We start from the raw sequence: 16,749 nt of genomic DNA on the forward strand, positions 1-16,749 counted from the left end.
AGCGCGCGAGCCATTAGGAAGCTCGACGCGGGCCTGCTGCTCTGCTCCCCCCCTCCTCACACCGCAGAAACTGCTCTATATGTAGTATTTATTCCAGCACATGCGACCGCCGACCGAGATGCCAGGGTCGACGCGAAGAGAAAAATACACATCTGAAATTGGCCATGTGCTCAATCAACACTTTTGTGTCGCTAATGAAAGTTTCTAACGCGTAGGTACCTACCAATCTGTTTAACAAGAGCTTACCTATAACTTGAGTCTCCTGGGGAAGTTGCTGTACGCGCCGGCAGCGATGCGCAGCGTGTGCTTGAAGTCCTCCTTGTCGATGCTGCCTCGGCCTGACCGGTCGGTGTACTGGAAGCAGCGGTCCAAGTCGTTGCGGAACGAGTGCGAATGCTTCCCGCTATGCTGGAACGGAGTGAGCTCGGCAATGTCCTCGAGTGTCAACAGACCGTCCTTGTCTTGGTCCACCATGTCGAACACTTGGTTGGCGCACTGGGCGAACACGTCGGGCTGCTGCGTTTGAAGCTGCGGCCAGTCCAACAAGGCGGCGCAAAACTCGTCGAGAGACAACAAGCCGTCGCCATCCAGGTCCAGGTTGCGCAAGAAGCCGATGGCTTCGCCTCGAGTCAGACGGTAGCCTCCGCTAGTCACATACGCTGCGAATTCCTCGAGTCCGACGCTTTCGCTGCCATCACGAGACACCTCGCTGAACAGCACCACCACGTCCTGCTTTGTTGCCAGTGGCAGCAGCCGAGTCACCTCGTTCAGTACAGCGTGCTGCAGACTGTTGAGTGATCTGTAAAGCTGCAGCCTCTGGACTAGTGTCCCGTTCAGCACTGGCCCTGCAATGCCCTTGGTGGCTTCCTTGGCAGCAGCAGAAGCCGTCGTCAGCGCTCCAGGGGAGAGAGGGGCGCTGGGTCGAAGCCACGGATGTTTGAGAGCCTGCTCGGCTGTAAGGCGTTTAGAGACGTCGCGCTCGAGAAGTTGCCGAACCAGGTCCTTGGCTTCGTCGGAGATACCGGTCCACGGCGGACTTTCGAGGTCGATTTCTTCGTGTAAAATACGCTCGTCAAGCAACGCTCCGGACTCGAAGGGGAAGCGTCCACTTAGCAGACGATACAAAATCACTCCACAACTCCAGAGGTCTGACGGGTAGGCGTATTTGTGCTTGAGAACCTCCGGCGCCGTGTACAGCGGCGTGCCGTGCACCTCGTGCAGGAATTCTCCATCCTCCAAGAAGGCAGCTCCACCGAAATCAGTCAGCTTGAGCGGACTGTCCTCTTTCGTGTCGGCAAACATAAAGTTCTCGAGCTTCAGGTCTCTGTGCAAAATACGCAGCAAGTGGCACTGCCAGACCACGTGCAGGATGTCCCTCATGTACATTTTCGCCCGCTCTTCCTGCTTTGGGTTTGCAGTCAGATCCAGCTCCTTCTCTCTGGACAACCTTGCCGATGCGTCTCCGCCCACACAACGCTCCATCACCAGGTACACATTCTCGTCATCCTCGTACGCTCCGAAGAAATGCACAACGTTCAGCGTGCCACCCAGCAGCACCATCGTGCGCCCTTCCTGTTTCAGCGCCGCATAGTCCTTGCGGCTCACCACTCGAGACTTGGACACGATCTTCACCGCCAAATCCAACTGCAGTTCACTACCACGCGAGGTCTCCTGCTGCATCGGTAACGCGCAATATACTTCTCCAAAGGCCCCCTCACCGAGTTTATCTCCAAGCTTGTACTTCTCGAGGAAGTTCCTTGGCAGATTGAACTCGAGCTCTTCCGGCTTCGTAAAGAAGCTCGCGGCCTCAAGCGCCACGTGCTGAAGCTTCGGGTACGACGCTAGCTTGTCCATGTATCCTCTCCAGCTCTTACGGATGCAGCCGTAGTGGATCCCCAGCGGCTTTCGGGACGAGGAGACTTGGCTGCTGTGGTTCACGAACGCCGAGGCACCAGGCGTCACCGCTGCGTCTGCCTGTTGCTGAGGCGGGTGCTGGTCCGGTGCGACCAAGAAGCAGCGGCGTTGGTTGCTGGAGGAGTCGGGACGCGCGCGGACGAGGGGCGTTGAGCGACGCAAGGCGGAGGGTATCGCCTTCATGCTTGATTCGGGGATATCACGACTTCTAGAGGTCGGACGACGGCGAGAAAAGCATGTACGAATGCGCGTGAGTGAGGCGAACGAGGTGGTGCGCAGCAGATCTACAGCGAGGGCCTGCGCGAAGCAGGAGCAGACGTAGCGCGAGCCGCAGTCGCGCTATTCGTAGCGATCGTCCCGCTGACTAGGTGGCGGCCGTTTCATACCACCGAGAAGCTCCCAAGCGAAGCCATGTCTCACGGCCACACAAACGGTACGCAAGCTGAGGTACCGAAAAGATGGTACGCTCCAGTTTAACGGCGACGTCACGCAAGCACTGTCGTCAGCGGTGCTCTTGACACGTTTGCATGATGATGCGAGTTGATTGAACTCCAACTTGGAGGCGACACACACACATCAAGCGGACGGTGCGAGCTGGCGTGTGGAAGTCCTCAAGGTAGTTGATGGATGGGGTAAAAGGCTCACTACACGCTTAAATTGAATGGCTGTCGATAACATCGGCAGCTGCGGCCTCACCCGCAGGCGGTGGCACCTCCGCCCTCCTATCTGCCGGCGAGGGTGACTTGTCCTTCTGGAGACGCAGCACGCTGCCGGACAGAAGCCGACTCGCCGGCGACAGCAAGAACAGGATCGAGTGCGACAGCACAGCGGAGTCGTCGTGGATCTCGACGTTTGCTTCGTCCCCAGGTTGCCGCGGCGGCAGCAAAACGCAGTTTACCTGCACGTTGCGCGGCTGAAGCTTTGTAGCGAGGGACTTTACCAACGGCTCAATGGCGGCGTCATCTTTAGCAGACGCAATATTCACAATGGTCCCGCTGCTGGGGGCCAGCCAGCCGTCCTCACCACCGTCCGGAAAGCAGCTCGTGGACATGGACTCGGTGAGAGCTTCAACAAGGGCTCTACAACGCACACCAATAGCATACACATCAGCATCATTGGTGCGAATGATAAAACCTGGAAAAAGATACACGGGACGTACGCGCTCGAGGCGATGGGCTCGCTTTTCGTAGCATCTTCAGCAGCGTCTTCGGGCTGCTCCTGAGTCTCAGCAAGCGTCTTCACCACCTCGGTACCGGCGAAGTTAATCAGGAAATCGACGCGCTGGTATTTGGAAGCGATAGAGCTGCACCACTCAGCAACATCCTTTTGTGTCCGGAACGACCCCAGCACGGGCAACATCACACCACGAGTTGTGTCTTCGCCCTCGGAGGGGAAGCGAGCGATATGCTTGGTATTGAAATCGTCCAGCGCCGTCATATTCCTGCACGATTCAGCGCCAAAGTGAGCAAAGACACCTCTTGCATATCAACACCAGCATGAAGCAGCACTTACGTAAAGGTGAGCAGTACGCTCGCCCCCAAAACCCACAATTGCGTCGCTAGAGACGCCACAGACTTGTTGTCGCCTCCGGTGACCACCACCTATCACGATTACAGCACATCACAGCAAGCGTGTCAGCATATCGTTTTGAGCAGGACGGTAGCTTCTGTCTAAAACGTACCAGCTTGTTGTAAAAGACTGTCTGCCATTGTGCAGACATCGCGGCGTCTTGATACAGCATGTGTGAAGCCAAGCCGTCCACACCAACAGCCGCTCCATCGTGAGGAACCGCTCCATTCGCACGCAACATGATCATCCCACCGGCCGAATACGCCGACGCCGCCATTGCAGCTGCATCCTTTTCACCCGCGGGAGGGGTAGTCGCAAGCTTTGCGCGCTTGCGGCTGCCCTCCAGGTCCTCCCGCACGTTCATATAGTCGCCCAGAGCGCGTTTCTGGAGCTCGGTATGGTCCGCTGCAGTCGGACGGACAGGAGCGCCCACATTCTGCAGCTGGTTATACAGTCCGTTGTTGATCTCCGTGCGCGCATTGCAGCGGCCCTCGCGCAGGTTCTGCAGGAAGATCTGCACCGCCAGGTCTCCTTCGGCCTCGCGTTTGTACTTGAGCAGCCGCATGAACTCCGGGTGTTTGCTCATCAGGTGGTTCTCGATGCGGCCGCGGCGGCAGTTGAGGCGGCTCCAGACCTTGGTCAGCTCGCGCTTGGACGACGGGTCGTCGCACAGCATGCAGACGATCACCTCCTTCTGCTTGTCGGCGCCCGCGGCAGCTGCAGCGGCGACGGCAGCGGCCGCCGTGGCCCCTCCAGCCGTGCGAACGGCCTTGATCACTCGGCCGTCCATCTCCGTCTCGGGCAGCGACCGCTCGACGATCGGCAGCGAGTGCAGCCAGCGCTTCTGGAAGGTGAAGACGCGCTTGCGGGACCCGGCGCCGGCCGCGGCCTTGGGCGTCTGCTGTTGGATGGAGGCCGCGGCTGCAGCCACCGCTGCGTCAGCAGCTTCGGCGACCACTTGCGCAGACGAATCGTGCATGGCGGGGGCGGAGAAGGAAGATGCCGAGGTGGGGGAGCCCGTGGCGCCGACCACCTTGTCCGTCATGACTTAGGGGTGCTTTGACTTCGTGCCGGAATTGTTTATATGGCGCTTTGTATGTGCTCGAATGGTACAGTTTGAATGGAGGGCTGGTACTCGGTTACTTACTTAGGTTACTTACTTAGGGCACGGCGTGGATTGTACTCCAGAGGTGACTTGCGGTTGGCCATCATCAACGAAACAAGATTTTGTATAGTGAACATGATCTAAATCAGTATATGAAGCAGTCATTGCGGTACAATGCTGCTTATTTAAAGGTATTAGATACCATCATTCCACTACATGAACTACATTACAGAGGTAAACAACTGTGGAGAGTGTTTTGTCCTAGAGGAAGTTGATCTTGCCCTTCGAAGTTCACCATTCCCCCTCCGGCCAAAAGCTCCAAAGGCTCCCGCCGTCCTCCACCTGCGTCGCTCTCCCTCCCTCTCTCTCTCTCAGCGGCCCAGCGACGTCTCCGTGCCTCATGAACGCGCCGTCAGCTCTGAGCTCGCTGTACTTCTCGGCGCCACCGGCGACCGGCAACTTCCAGGAGCCCAAGCAGCTGCTGCCGCTGCCGCTGCCGGTGCCAGTGTCGAAGCCCAAGGCGAACTCGACCGTCACGATTCTCCCAGCGCCCACCGCCGTCTCAGTTAAGACAGATGGCGTCTCCTCTTGCCCCTCAACTTCTGTGATCGCCCCCATGAGCCCTTCAACTCCCCAAGTTGACGCATACTCGGCACTCAAGTCGAAGTTGCTGGATCATGAGAATCAGAATCAGATACAGCAACCTGAGGAGATGCCGTCGCCACTGCCATCGCCTGTGAGCGTCACGGGCAAGAGAAAGCGGCTGGACATGGACGACGAGCTCACGTCCTTCTTGGCACCCACGCCCACCAAGCGCAAGGGCAGCAGCGACTTCCTGCGGAAAGGTCAATGGACCAACACGGAGGAGCGACTCGCCAGGCTCCTGATAGAGGCCTTTGAGGACGGGTATCTCCCCATCTACACAGGTATCCGACTGCGTGGCTACTTGGCCGTGCAGTTGCAGTGCGACCCCATGAGGGTGTCCAAAAAGTTGTGTGCTGGGACCATTGACGGCAAGCCTGTGCCCAAGAACTACGGGCAGAAGAAGTTTAAGCTGCGCAAGAAGCCGCTCTGGGACTGTGAAGAGGCGGAGAGCCGCATTGCCGAGCTCGAGCGACTGACCAAAGCCTTGTGGAACGAGGCGCGCATGAAGAAGCCGTCGTTCCTTACGCTCTCGACTACGCGTAATGTGAGCAAGAGGGGCGATGATGAGTCTGCATCTTCGCCGTCTAGTCCAGCGGACGGCCGCGTGCCGTCGTCAACCCCCAAGTCGAAGAAGCAAAAGGTGTTCCCTATCATTTATTTAAACCTGTCCAAGAAGCTCAAGCACTACTCGGTTCGCGGACTGGACAGCAGCAGTAGCAGCGGAAGCGAGCCTGCTTCCCCGTCCAATGACTCCGACTCGGACAGTGAACCCGTAAGGCTTGACGGTGAGTCACTGCAAGCTGCGTATGATCTGCTGACTTTATGTAGTCCACGAGGCAGCAAGGTCAAGTCCAAGAAGCGTGCTTCGAAGAAGAGTAAGGGCATCTCTGCCAAGGAGCATACATCCAGCTCGGATGCTTCGAGCGAGGACGCTGCTTGTAAGGAGGCATCCCCGGAGGACAAATCCAGTGCGGACAAACCCAATGAGGACAAATCGAAGGAACTCAAGGCTGCAGAAGATGAACCCAGCCAGGATATCTCTACCAATGAGGCTCCTGGCAATAACGTCTCCGTTGAGGACGCTCCTGACACGGAAGTCTCCAAAGCGGATCCCCCCATTGCAGATGATGGCAACAAGGACCTGTCCTGCAATGAGAACTCCAATGAAGTCCAATCTGACAAGGCTGCGGACCCTGTCGGTGAACCTCAGCTCGTCAGCGACGACACCTGCATGGACGACTCGCTCTCCGCCTCGACGTCGTCGACGTGATGTGCCTCACCGCAGTCCGAGCAAACTCACCGCCGTGCCTCCAACGCGTTGTCGGAGCATTCTTGGGCTCCACACTTTAGTATCTGAACCCCATGTCGTTTTCCTGTAATGAACTGCGTGCCAACTTGACTACACTGTACACTGCACCTGCAACAAATCCCACTTCAACATGAAGTGGCTCCGCCAATCACAGCTCTTCTTTCGTCTAATTCGCCAGAATTCTCACTGTAGTATCAACAACTTTTTTTTGACAAAAAGTGGGGTGATGGCTAATGAATGGCTTGAGCAAGTCATGCACACTCCTCGATTCACGGTCCATGTGTCATGGTGTTTCACTAAGGTACACCGTTCCAACGTTCGAGCAAAACCTGGTATCGTTGAAGTTGAAGAGATTTCGATACGATGAACTGCATCCCTTCAAATTCGTTCGCTATCGAGCCCGAAAGAAATGAATCAATCAATGCACCAGCACCCAGGTTTGACAGGCGGGGCTCTTCCATCTACTGTTAGAGGATCCATGTTGACAAGCCCTGTTGGTTTCAATCGACAAGCATGATCAGAACCCTATTTTTATTCTCCCCATTGCGAACTGAAAATACCGTCCTCTTCGACGCTTACGAACGACATCTTATCGTGTTTACATGTCATTCAAGTTCTCACCACTCTCTCCCCTCAACTCTGCTGATCGAAGGTGATGCGCAGATCCGGGACGCTCGTTGACCTTTACAAGTCTACGCAAGTCAAGTTGCATGGCATTTACTCCTCGAAGCGAGTGCAAGAGCTGGCGAAATTCGTGCGCGCCACAAGTTGGGTCCGCTCTCTCGCACTCGCAGTGGCAACACCAGTGCTGAGCTTGCTTCCGACGCTTCTGATCGACATTGTCCCGCTCTCGAACCCGTCGGCCGGTGTCGATTCAAACAAGTTGTTCTACGTACGGGTGCCATTCACCAATTTCGCTTAGGTGTGCTCATACTTGCATACCCAATTGCGTGCGCCATCCGCGATACTCTATTGGTATCCACGCTCGCTTGTGCCATGGACTACGGCTTCGCTCTAGTTATTGGCTTCCCGACGCCGTTTATGATGCAGCTTGCGATTCCACCATGGTGTGCGATGATCTTGGTATGCTTGTCAATTCAATGGCGAAACTCGATACATCAAGCAGCGGAAGCAACCAGAATGTTGGTGGATATACTCAAGATCTGGTGCTGCGATGTGCTGCTGGTCGCGGTGTACACCCCCTACTTTGCTGCTTTCACAAATCTGTCCGCTCACCGCCAGATGTGGCTCGCCCTGCTTCTTCCAGCTTTGAAGCTGTTCATGCGGAACCTCTTCGCGAGAGCTGTTGGTCACTTAGGCGACGAAGCGCCAGAAATCGTGGTGTTCAATGCTGATGTCTTTGGCTCGTTATTCGTATCGTGCTGCATGCAGCTATCGCCTTCGTTTTGGATGACGCTAGGAGTTATGCTTGCGGATGTTTTTCTCATGGGGTTATCCCTCCGTGATTTAAGGATTGTAAACGTGGAACTGGGGGATTTACAACGGAGACTTGACCAAGAGTACACGTGGACTAGTCATCACGGCGCAGTTGGTCACATCAGCTTGCGAGATCGTGCACCTACAACGCTGGAGCGCGCTAGTATGCTGCTAGATCAAGAAGCCAACTCAATTGGTCTCACTCCAGTTGCCCCCTGTGGGGAGCCTCTCCTTTCATCGTTGGGCTCGCAACAAAACGGAGAAAGACCGACCCATAAGGTCAAAACGAAAAACCAATGCGTGCGACTGCCCCTCAGGATAAAGCGACTCCTAAATAGGCAGCATATCGTCCCCATAGGCGAAAAAGACAGCAATATTGTCGATGAGAAGCCAAGTGAGCCAGTCACACAGAGCTACACGATCAAAGTTCGGCGGATGCTTTACATGGCTGAATATCTCCTCCTTATCAACTACGTCGAGGTCATCATCCCGCTCGTATATTGTACGTAAGACTTGCGTCGGATGCATTAGGCATATTGTTTTACAGTCGCTCACAGTTTTTCTATTCTCTAATTGTGTCGAGCAGCTTGTTACTTGATCGCTACGTACCACATGCCGAACCACGAATACTACACCGTCTTTCAAGGGATGGATCACGCTCGACTGTATCAAACACTCAAGAATGTGCAGCTGTACTGCTTGTTTCAGCTCGTCTCGCTTCTTTTACTCATGTATAAACTGAAGTTCACGTTGGGGTTCCCACCGGTTCAGCACTTGGGATTTGTCCTGGAAAACCAGATCCAGTGGGTGCTACTTCACCTCACGTTCTGGATCATATACAACGTACAAGGATCGCTGGAGCACCTAGGTTGGTTGTAAGGAATGTGTATTGTCCGATGAGTTAGTGTCGGTCTAATTATTATTTTCGGCAGGGAATGACTATACCTTTAAGTGTGCGTGGCTGTCGACTGGTACCCCTTGAACACTTAACAGTAAGACAGACAGTAAATTACGCCACAACAACAGCGATCAGTGACTTTTCTTTCCATCTTGAAGTAGCGGATTGACTGATACGGAGACCAATGTACTGGTGGCACCTGTTTCCCCCAGAATTGAATTTTCTCGACTGCTACGACGATCACAATGTGGCTCCGCGACGCTTGCATACGAGCTGCTCAGCGGCAGTTTTCTTCCACTGATGTGGAGTATCTTGAAGCTGTCTGCGAGAGATTTATCGTCTACTTGCAGCGGCCAAAATCTGTGCGAGGACGAAAAAGTCTGCATTGACAACATTATCCCGTCCGTGGCAACTGTGCAGAGCTCTAGCTTCGTAGAAAGTCGACTGCTGTTTCAGCTGGCGAACGAGGCACGGCAACGCGAGGAGCTTGGAATGCGGATCTTCTACAGGTGCGCCGTGATCAGCCAACTAAGGTCTTGCGGAGATACCCTGAAGCAACAGAGCGTCTTCAGTTGTGGCTGTTCGGCTCAAGTACAAACTCACACCGCTTAAATCTCGGGCAATTTATCGCTACGCTATCGAAAATTGGTCATCCGTTGACGACCAATGGATTAAACTGTTTACAGAAGATGGAGCTGATGGATCAGTGAAAAAAAAATTGTTGGTTATCATTGACGTTCTAGAGAAGAAGTCGACTGTGAACAAGTCGGCTGAGCCTCGGGACGCCGGCAAGTTAGTGAGTTTTGCTCTTGATTCGGCAAGTGACGTTATTGCACCAGGTCCTCGTGCAGTGGATTTTGCGAAGTATTTCGCTTTGCCCTCGTTCAGGCAAACAAGCGCATACGCAAATATCATCGGTCGGGCGGAATGTTGGCAGTACTGGTCGATAGAGACGCCGAAGTTGCTGGCTTTAAGGCTCCAATCTGCTCGACAGTGAAGGAAACTCTCCCTTCGTTGGTGATGACGTACACGATGGATGCGTTCTGGCGCCGCTACTGTGATAATTTCAGTATGGACAAGATTTTGGCGCACTAATTCGGTGCGACGCAGAATAATGACGTAGAAGCGCTGACATCGTTGGTGTCGATGGGGCGTCCTCTGTGGGGTTGTAGCACGTTTGACGGCATCCTGGAGACTTATCGCTTCGCCAACCAATTCGATACTGTGAATAGTGCAATCGTCCTGGCATCGTGCAAGTTGATGGCCGGACTGTATCCGAGGATCTCGAACTACACCGAGTACACCGGGTTTGGTGTCGCGTCGGTACTGTGTGGACTGGGGCTTCGTTGGCGTTTCAATGCGTCTCGATCGGTCTCATACTTGATGGGGACGCTAGCGTACTTACTCCCGGAGTGTGACAAGCTTCTTGCTGTCAACTCCTCGAACCTGGTGCTGGCTTTAATTGCAATGAGACTTTGGTACACGTGGGGGCGATTATGTGTCTTTGTTGTCCGAGTATATCGTATCCGGCTACTGGTGTTAGAGGGGCGTGCTGTACACAATGTAAACAAACTGGTGGCTTGCATCGTGTTGCTGCTGGTGATAGGCAAATGCTCGTGCTGCAGAATCCGTGGGAAAATCACGGGACATGTAACTTTCGAGGTGATTTTGTGAGTGCGGGGTTGCTCCTGAAAGCTCTTGGTGGGGCCAATCCGCCTCTGGTGCGTTCAAGAGACAGATGTGCCGATAGGAACTCTTTGGTGGAGCGATACAAGCAGTGGCAAGTACGGCGGGCTGACTGGAAGCTGGGATTTTGCCACTTCATTCGGCTGCAACTGGAGCCTACAGAAGAAACGCTGTGGTATCTGTTTGATCGTCGCGCTGCTGGGGTATTTCCGCGCGACCGAGATAATGAAGATCTTGTGATCCCGATGTGCCAAAGACCTGAGGCATCAATGATCCTAATTCAAGTGGACCGGGATGGCGACTTTGATGAAAATATTGCGTTGATGCAGCGTCCCTGCGTATTTTCAAGTGAGAATTCTCTGTCGACAATTCCGCTTCAAGATATCGCGAGTTTCAATGGTCTTTGAAGGAGAGCGATCGTCGTGTAGTGATCCCGATCAGTACTTTGTTGCTGACGAATAGGATGGATTCACGCTGTGCATTCGCTCCGTGTCGCGTCCGCGGGATGTCACGGTGAGCAAAGTCACACTTCCAGTGATTTCGCAAGGTGTGGCGCAGAAATTGGCGGGCATGGTGTCGTCCAGATGGAGCTGCCAGGACTGATGGCCACTGACTTGAACAACCGGTGTGAAAAGGAGATCGAGTGGGCTGATGTCAGATTAAGCCCGCTCATATCGGAGACTCGTCACCGAATAGGGAATTCTTGACGTGCTGTTGTGGGCGTCGCTCACGCCGCTGGTGTTCCTGACTTCCCAGTGTGCACTTTGAATCTGATATCTGGTCTTTTCCACGACGATGAGGGAGATTACTGTGTCAAAAGCAGATTTTTGAGTTAGATAGGTAGCAGTGGCGCCTGGTCGACCCGAACGACTACTAAAAGGTTGGTAAGAATTACAGTGACACCTCCCTAAATGAACCCCTCTAACTGACCATGTGTTCCCTATCTGGTTAGGATTCCTCGACTGTGGATTTCACTATAGGTGTTCTATAACTGATCAAAAACCTCTTTATTCTCTAAATGGTCGCAATTGTTGGCGCCTCAACCCTCTAAATGGACGCCGTAGTAATAGATCCAAACTCATATATTTTTCTCAATCACTTGCCAGCCTCCTCCCACGTATGCCATTGCTACCACTACTCCCGCCACAAGAAATCGAGCGAAGAGAGAAATTTTATTTGGGATGCTAAGTTGGAACAAAGAGTTTGCAGTAACTGCAAGCTTGTGATAAATAAGCTAGCCACAGTATTTTACAATCAGCGCAGCCTACATATATATATATTACGAAAAACTAAAATATTATGATGTCGAGACAACTAGGGGCTATGCAGTACATACCAAGCAAAAGATAAATCTGCAGGCATGGTGGCAGGATATCGGGACAACAAATATTCCTATAACCTCCCTGTATTGAAACTCACGTACAACCTGAGGGGATGCGATTCTGCTAATACCAATGAGAATAAGGAGTAGGAACAGACAATACCGCGCCTACCGTTATTGGTTGAGTTCTGTTTGTGTGAAGACGAAACAAAACAAGAGTACAAAAATGCTGGAGGGGTACCAGGTAAAGAAAGCCCTTGTGCACCTAACATATGAAAATGTAGCCATTAAAAGTGTAGCCATTTCTTTATCTGATCAATTCTTTAACTGAAACAGCGTATTAGACCGAGCGAACTGGGTGTCATTTATAGAGGTGTCACTGTATGGTGCTTTGTTTGTTGATATGAATGACTCAGCGATTGCTTGCTAGTATGCTGGGACCAAGTAAACGCATGTCAAGGGTTGTCCATCGAACTCTCTTCAGTAGTAGCTAGCAGCCCCAGCGTTCGTTCATTTTGGAATTTACCAACCACCAAGTCACCACCAACTATCAAGCACTCAACGACCACTATCATGGTGCCTGCAACTACGACGACACCAAGTCTGTTGGCATGACCTACCGTTTCCTGGGAAATTCAGGACTCCTTGTATCCAAACTCGGTCTGGGGAGCTGGATGAACGCCAAGGAGGCGAACGCAGCGGAAGCCTAGTACGAGATGATGAAGCTGGCGTTCAAGCTCGGCATCAACTCCTTCGACAACGCGGACGCCTATGGGGAGGGTCTCGCCGAGAAAAACATGGGCATTGCTGTGCAGAAGGGTGTCGATGAAGGCGTCTGGAGCCGGGAGGACCTCGCGATCGCCACCAAAGTCGGTCTGGGGACGAAGGGCTTCCGGGACGCATCGGGACCGAACGACCAAGGCTTAACGCGCAAGCACATCATTGAAGCGACCAAGGCCTCGCTCAAGAGGTTCGATCTCGAGTACGTCGACGTCATTTACTGCATTCGGCCCGATGTGTGCACGCCCATGGAAGAGACTGTGCATGCCAAGAACTTCGTCCTAGAGCAGGGCTGGGCTTTCTACTGGGGCACGAGTCAGTGGAGCGTGGCTCAGATCGTCGAGGCTTGCGATGTTGCAGACCGCCTCGGCCTCGTTCGCCCCGTCGTGGAGCAGTGCGTCTACAACCTGCTAGACCGCACCAAGGTGGAGTTCGAGTACGCCGACCTGTACAAGAAGTACAAGCTCGGTCTCTCGACTTGGTCCCCTCTCTCTGGCGGACTACTCACGGGCAAGCACAGCCAGGAGATCGTCAAAGGTTCTCGTATGGACGGCCCCTTGCGCACATTCTTCGCGCCTGATTTCGTCGAGCGCCAAGCCAAGGCGGACAAACTCCAGTCGGTGGCCGCAGAGCTTGGCATCTCCCTGACTGAGCTCGCTTTGGCGTGGTGCATCAGCAACGAGAACGTCTCCGCGGTCATGATCGGGGCCAAGAACTTGGCGCAGTTGGAGCTCAACCTGAAGGCGCTGCCTGCGTTCGAGAAGACCACGCCGGAGGTCAAGGCCCAGATCGACGCGCTCGTGCCGTTCGTGCCGCAGCTCCCAAAGTCCGATGGATTGGAGAACCGACGCACCAAGTTCCTCTAAGGCACTGATTGTGAATGCGGCGGGCACAGCTACAGCAATGGACGGCACCGATAAATCCTTCAACATGAAGCAGCATACTTAGTACAGGTATTGATCTAGCAACTAAGTTGCAATTGATGAGTCAAAACCTGGTCTGTATCGAGGGCTTCGAGTGCGTAATATACTGAAATTGAGCTGATCCCACGACGAGCCATCGCTATCTTCATCACAACTGCGGCTCTAGCATCAGTACATCTGCTGCAGATGCCGTCAAGTCCTCGTCCGGCGCTGTCACCGATATGCGCGGTTTTGAACTGACATTGGCCCGCTCGATCTCCTTTTCACACCGGTTGTTCAAGTCACTGGCCACCACTCCTGCTGGGCTCCATCTCGATGACACGAAGCCCACCAATTTCTGCGCCACACCTTGCGAAATCACTGGAAGTGTGACTTTGCCCACCGTGATATCCCACGGACGCCATACAGAGCGAATGCACAGCGTGAATCCATCCTATTCGTCAGCAACAAAGTACCGATCGGATCACTACACGACGATCGCTCTCCTTCAAAGACCATTGAAACTCGCGATATCTTGAAGCGGAATTGTTGACAGAGAATTCTCACTTGCAGGATGCCTGTATGATTGCCCTATTCACAGCATCGAATTGGCCTGGTAAGCCCCCAGGATGCCGTCGAATATGCTACTCCACAGAGGGCGACCCATCGAAACCAACGATGTCAGCGCTTCTACGTCATTATTCTGCGTCACAACGAACTTGTGAGCTGAAATCTCGTCCATACTGAAACTATCACAGTAGCGGCGCCAGAACGCTTCCGTCAGCACAAACGGAGGGAGAGTTTCCTTCACCGCCGAGCCGATTGGACTATTATAGCCAGCAACTCCGGCGTTTCCTTCAACACGGCATCGTAGGGGCAATCGAGGAGTTCATTTTGAATATGAGCCGAGGCTTGAACTGCACGGCGAAGCGGGGCTGTGAAAGACTAGCCCCTGTGATGTGGTGGGCGGGTTGCGAGCGAGCATCTTGCTGGTGTCGATCGCTGGATCATCGACGCTGCTCGGACTGTACGCTGCTGCTAGACTTCCTGAATGAACTCTCGCTAACTAATTTGCTCTGACGTCCTCGCGCCTGAAACTACTGTTATCTTCGTCCAGGTATTCTTGTCTGGATGTACCGCTGATCCTTGGTACTTGGTACTTGAAGTACTTGCTTGTACTCTGCCTCTGCAGGAAACCCGAGTATGCTTCAATCTGCGCCTCTCTTCACTGCACTTCGTTACGTTCCGCTTGCTTCGCCCGAATGCTCGCCATCTCTATCGGGTAGTACTGAGAAAATTTCACCCGACCGATGATATTTGCGAATGCGCTTGTTTGCCTGAACGAGGGCGATGCGAAATACTTCCGTAAAATGCACTTTGCGAGGGTCTGGTGAAATGACTTCACTACTTAAGTAGCTGAATCGAGAGCAAAAACCACTAACTTGCCGGTGTCCTGACTTGCTCACAATAGCCTCCTTATCTAGAACTTCAATTTATTTTTCACTGACCCATCAGCAGACATTTAATCCATTCGGCACCAACGGATGGCCAGTTTTCGATAGCGGGGCGATAGATTGCCTCCATCCCCAGACTTCAGCGGTGTGAGTTTGTACTTGGATCGAACAGCCACAGCAGAAGGTGCTCTGCTCCTCGAGGGTATTCCCCCCCCAAACCTCAGTTGACTGATCAAGTGCGCACATGTAGAAGACCATTCAAAGCTCCTCGCGTTGCCGTGCTTCGTTTGCCACCTGAAACAACAGTCTACTTTTTCCCGAAACCAGAGCTCTGCACAATTGTCACGGACGGGATAATGTTGTTGATGCAGACTTTCTCGTACTCGCAGGGGGTTCGGTACACATTCCAGCACCCCGGCAAGTACACGAGAAATTCCTCGCAAAGAGTTCCAAGATAGCCCAGATCAGTGAGAGAAAACCGCCGCTGAGTTGCTCATATGGAGGAAATTCAATTCTAGTGGAACCAGTACCCTGCGGGATGGAAAGAAAGTCTAGATTACTGTCAATATTTTACCTGCTGAGTGCTTAAGGGGTACCAGTCGACAACCACGCAAATTTGAAGGTATAGTCATTCCCTGCCACACACAATAATTAGACCGACACTTCAGACAAGTCTACATAACTTCTAGTACAACCAACCTAGGTGCTCCAGCGATGCTTGTACGTTGTATATGATCCAGAACGTGAGGTGAAGTAGCACCCACTGGATCTGGTTTTCCAGCACAAACCCCAAGTGTTGGAGTCCCAACGTGAACTTCAGCTTATACATGAGTAAAAGAAGCGAGGCGAGCTGAAACAAGCAGTACAGCTGCACATTCTTGAGTGTTTGATACAGTCGAGCGTGATCCATCCCTTGAAAGACGGTGTAGTATTCGTGGTTCGGCATGTGGTACGTAGCGATCAAGTAACAAGCTGCTCGACACAATTAGAGAATAGAAAAACTGTGAGCGACTGTAAAACAATATGCCTAATGCATCCGACGCAAGTCTTACGTACAATATACGAGCGGGATGATGACCTCGACGTAGTTGATAAGGAGGAGATATTCAGCCATGTAAAGCATCCGCCGAACTTTGATCGTGTAGCTCTGTGTGACTGGCTCACTTGGCTTCTCATCGACAATATTGCTGTCTTTTTCGCCTATGGGGACGATATGCTGCCTATTTAGGAGTCGCTTTATCCTGAGGGGCAGTCGCACGCATTGGTTTTTCGTTTTGACCTTATGGGTCGGTCTTTCTCCGTTTTGTTGCGAGCCCAACGATGAAAGGAGAGGCTCCCCACAGGGGGCAACTGGAGTGAGACCAATTGAGTTGGCTTCTTGATCTAGCAGCATACTAGCGCGCTCCAGCGTTGTAGGTGCACGATCTCGCAAGCTGATGTGACCAACTGCGCCGTGATGACTAGTCCACGTGTACTCTTGGTCAAGTCTCCGTTGTAAATCCCCCAGTTCCACGTTTACAATCCTTAAATCACGGAGGGATAACCCCATGAGAAAAACATCCGCAAGCATAACTCCTAGCGTCATCCAAAACGAAGGCGATAGCTGCATGCAGCACGATACGAATAACGAGCCAAAGACATCAGCATTGAACACCACGATTTCTGGCGCTTCGTCGCCTAAGTGACCAACAGCTCTCGCGAAGAGGTTCCGCATGAACAGCTTCAAAGC

The 16,749-nt window shown here is 53.1% G+C and overlaps 8 protein-coding genes across 8 annotated transcripts; 5 read left to right on the forward strand and 3 right to left on the reverse strand.

The window, feature by feature from the left end:
* Positions 1-246: 246 nt before the first annotated feature.
* On the reverse strand, positions 247-2,097 carry PHYSODRAFT_509568 (hypothetical protein; the record flags this gene model as incomplete). The annotated part of the gene is made up of 1 exon (XM_009530167.1): positions 247-2,097. One exon carries the CDS (start codon positions 2,095-2,097, stop codon positions 247-249), a length of 1,851 nt encoding a protein of 616 aa, XP_009528462.1.
* Positions 2,098-2,566: 469 nt separating this feature from the next.
* On the reverse strand, positions 2,567-2,965 carry PHYSODRAFT_510187 (hypothetical protein; the record flags this gene model as incomplete). Its single annotated transcript, XM_009530168.1, has 1 exon — positions 2,567-2,965. One exon carries the CDS (start codon positions 2,963-2,965, stop codon positions 2,567-2,569), a length of 399 nt encoding a protein of 132 aa, XP_009528463.1.
* A 457-nt stretch (positions 2,966-3,422) lies between these two features.
* PHYSODRAFT_508111 (hypothetical protein) lies at positions 3,423-4,528 on the reverse strand (the record flags this gene model as incomplete). Its single annotated transcript, XM_009530169.1, has 2 exons — positions 3,423-3,515; positions 3,596-4,528. The coding sequence occupies 2 exons, from the start codon at positions 4,526-4,528 to the stop codon at positions 3,423-3,425; spliced, it is 1,026 nt and encodes a 341-aa protein (XP_009528464.1).
* An 829-nt stretch (positions 4,529-5,357) lies between these two features.
* Positions 5,358-5,933, forward strand: PHYSODRAFT_506630 (hypothetical protein; the record flags this gene model as incomplete). Its single annotated transcript, XM_009530170.1, has 1 exon — positions 5,358-5,933. A coding segment is annotated over one exon (576 nt), but the record flags the coding sequence as incomplete, so codon positions are not given.
* Positions 5,934-7,823: 1,890 nt separating this feature from the next.
* PHYSODRAFT_374976 (hypothetical protein) lies at positions 7,824-8,012 on the forward strand (the record flags this gene model as incomplete). Its single annotated transcript, XM_009530171.1, has 1 exon — positions 7,824-8,012. A coding segment is annotated over one exon (189 nt), but the record flags the coding sequence as incomplete, so codon positions are not given.
* A 411-nt stretch (positions 8,013-8,423) lies between these two features.
* On the forward strand, positions 8,424-8,858 carry PHYSODRAFT_506026 (hypothetical protein; the record flags this gene model as incomplete). Its single annotated transcript, XM_009530172.1, has 2 exons — positions 8,424-8,481; positions 8,566-8,858. The coding sequence occupies 2 exons, from the start codon at positions 8,424-8,426 to the stop codon at positions 8,856-8,858; spliced, it is 351 nt and encodes a 116-aa protein (XP_009528467.1).
* Positions 8,859-10,137: 1,279 nt separating this feature from the next.
* PHYSODRAFT_506832 (hypothetical protein) lies at positions 10,138-10,803 on the forward strand (the record flags this gene model as incomplete). Its single annotated transcript, XM_009530173.1, has 2 exons — positions 10,138-10,547; positions 10,644-10,803. The coding sequence occupies 2 exons, from the start codon at positions 10,138-10,140 to the stop codon at positions 10,801-10,803; spliced, it is 570 nt and encodes a 189-aa protein (XP_009528468.1).
* A 1,797-nt stretch (positions 10,804-12,600) lies between these two features.
* PHYSODRAFT_255178 (hypothetical protein) lies at positions 12,601-13,530 on the forward strand (the record flags this gene model as incomplete). Its single annotated transcript, XM_009530174.1, has 1 exon — positions 12,601-13,530. One exon carries the CDS (start codon positions 12,601-12,603, stop codon positions 13,528-13,530), a length of 930 nt encoding a protein of 309 aa, XP_009528469.1.
* Between the last annotated feature and the right edge of the window lie 3,219 nt (positions 13,531-16,749).

The sequence above is a fragment of the Phytophthora sojae genome, assembly GCF_000149755.1.
Source record: "Phytophthora sojae unplaced genomic scaffold PHYSOscaffold_5, whole genome shotgun sequence".
Taxonomy (NCBI): Eukaryota; Oomycota; class Peronosporomycetes; order Peronosporales; family Peronosporaceae; genus Phytophthora; species Phytophthora sojae.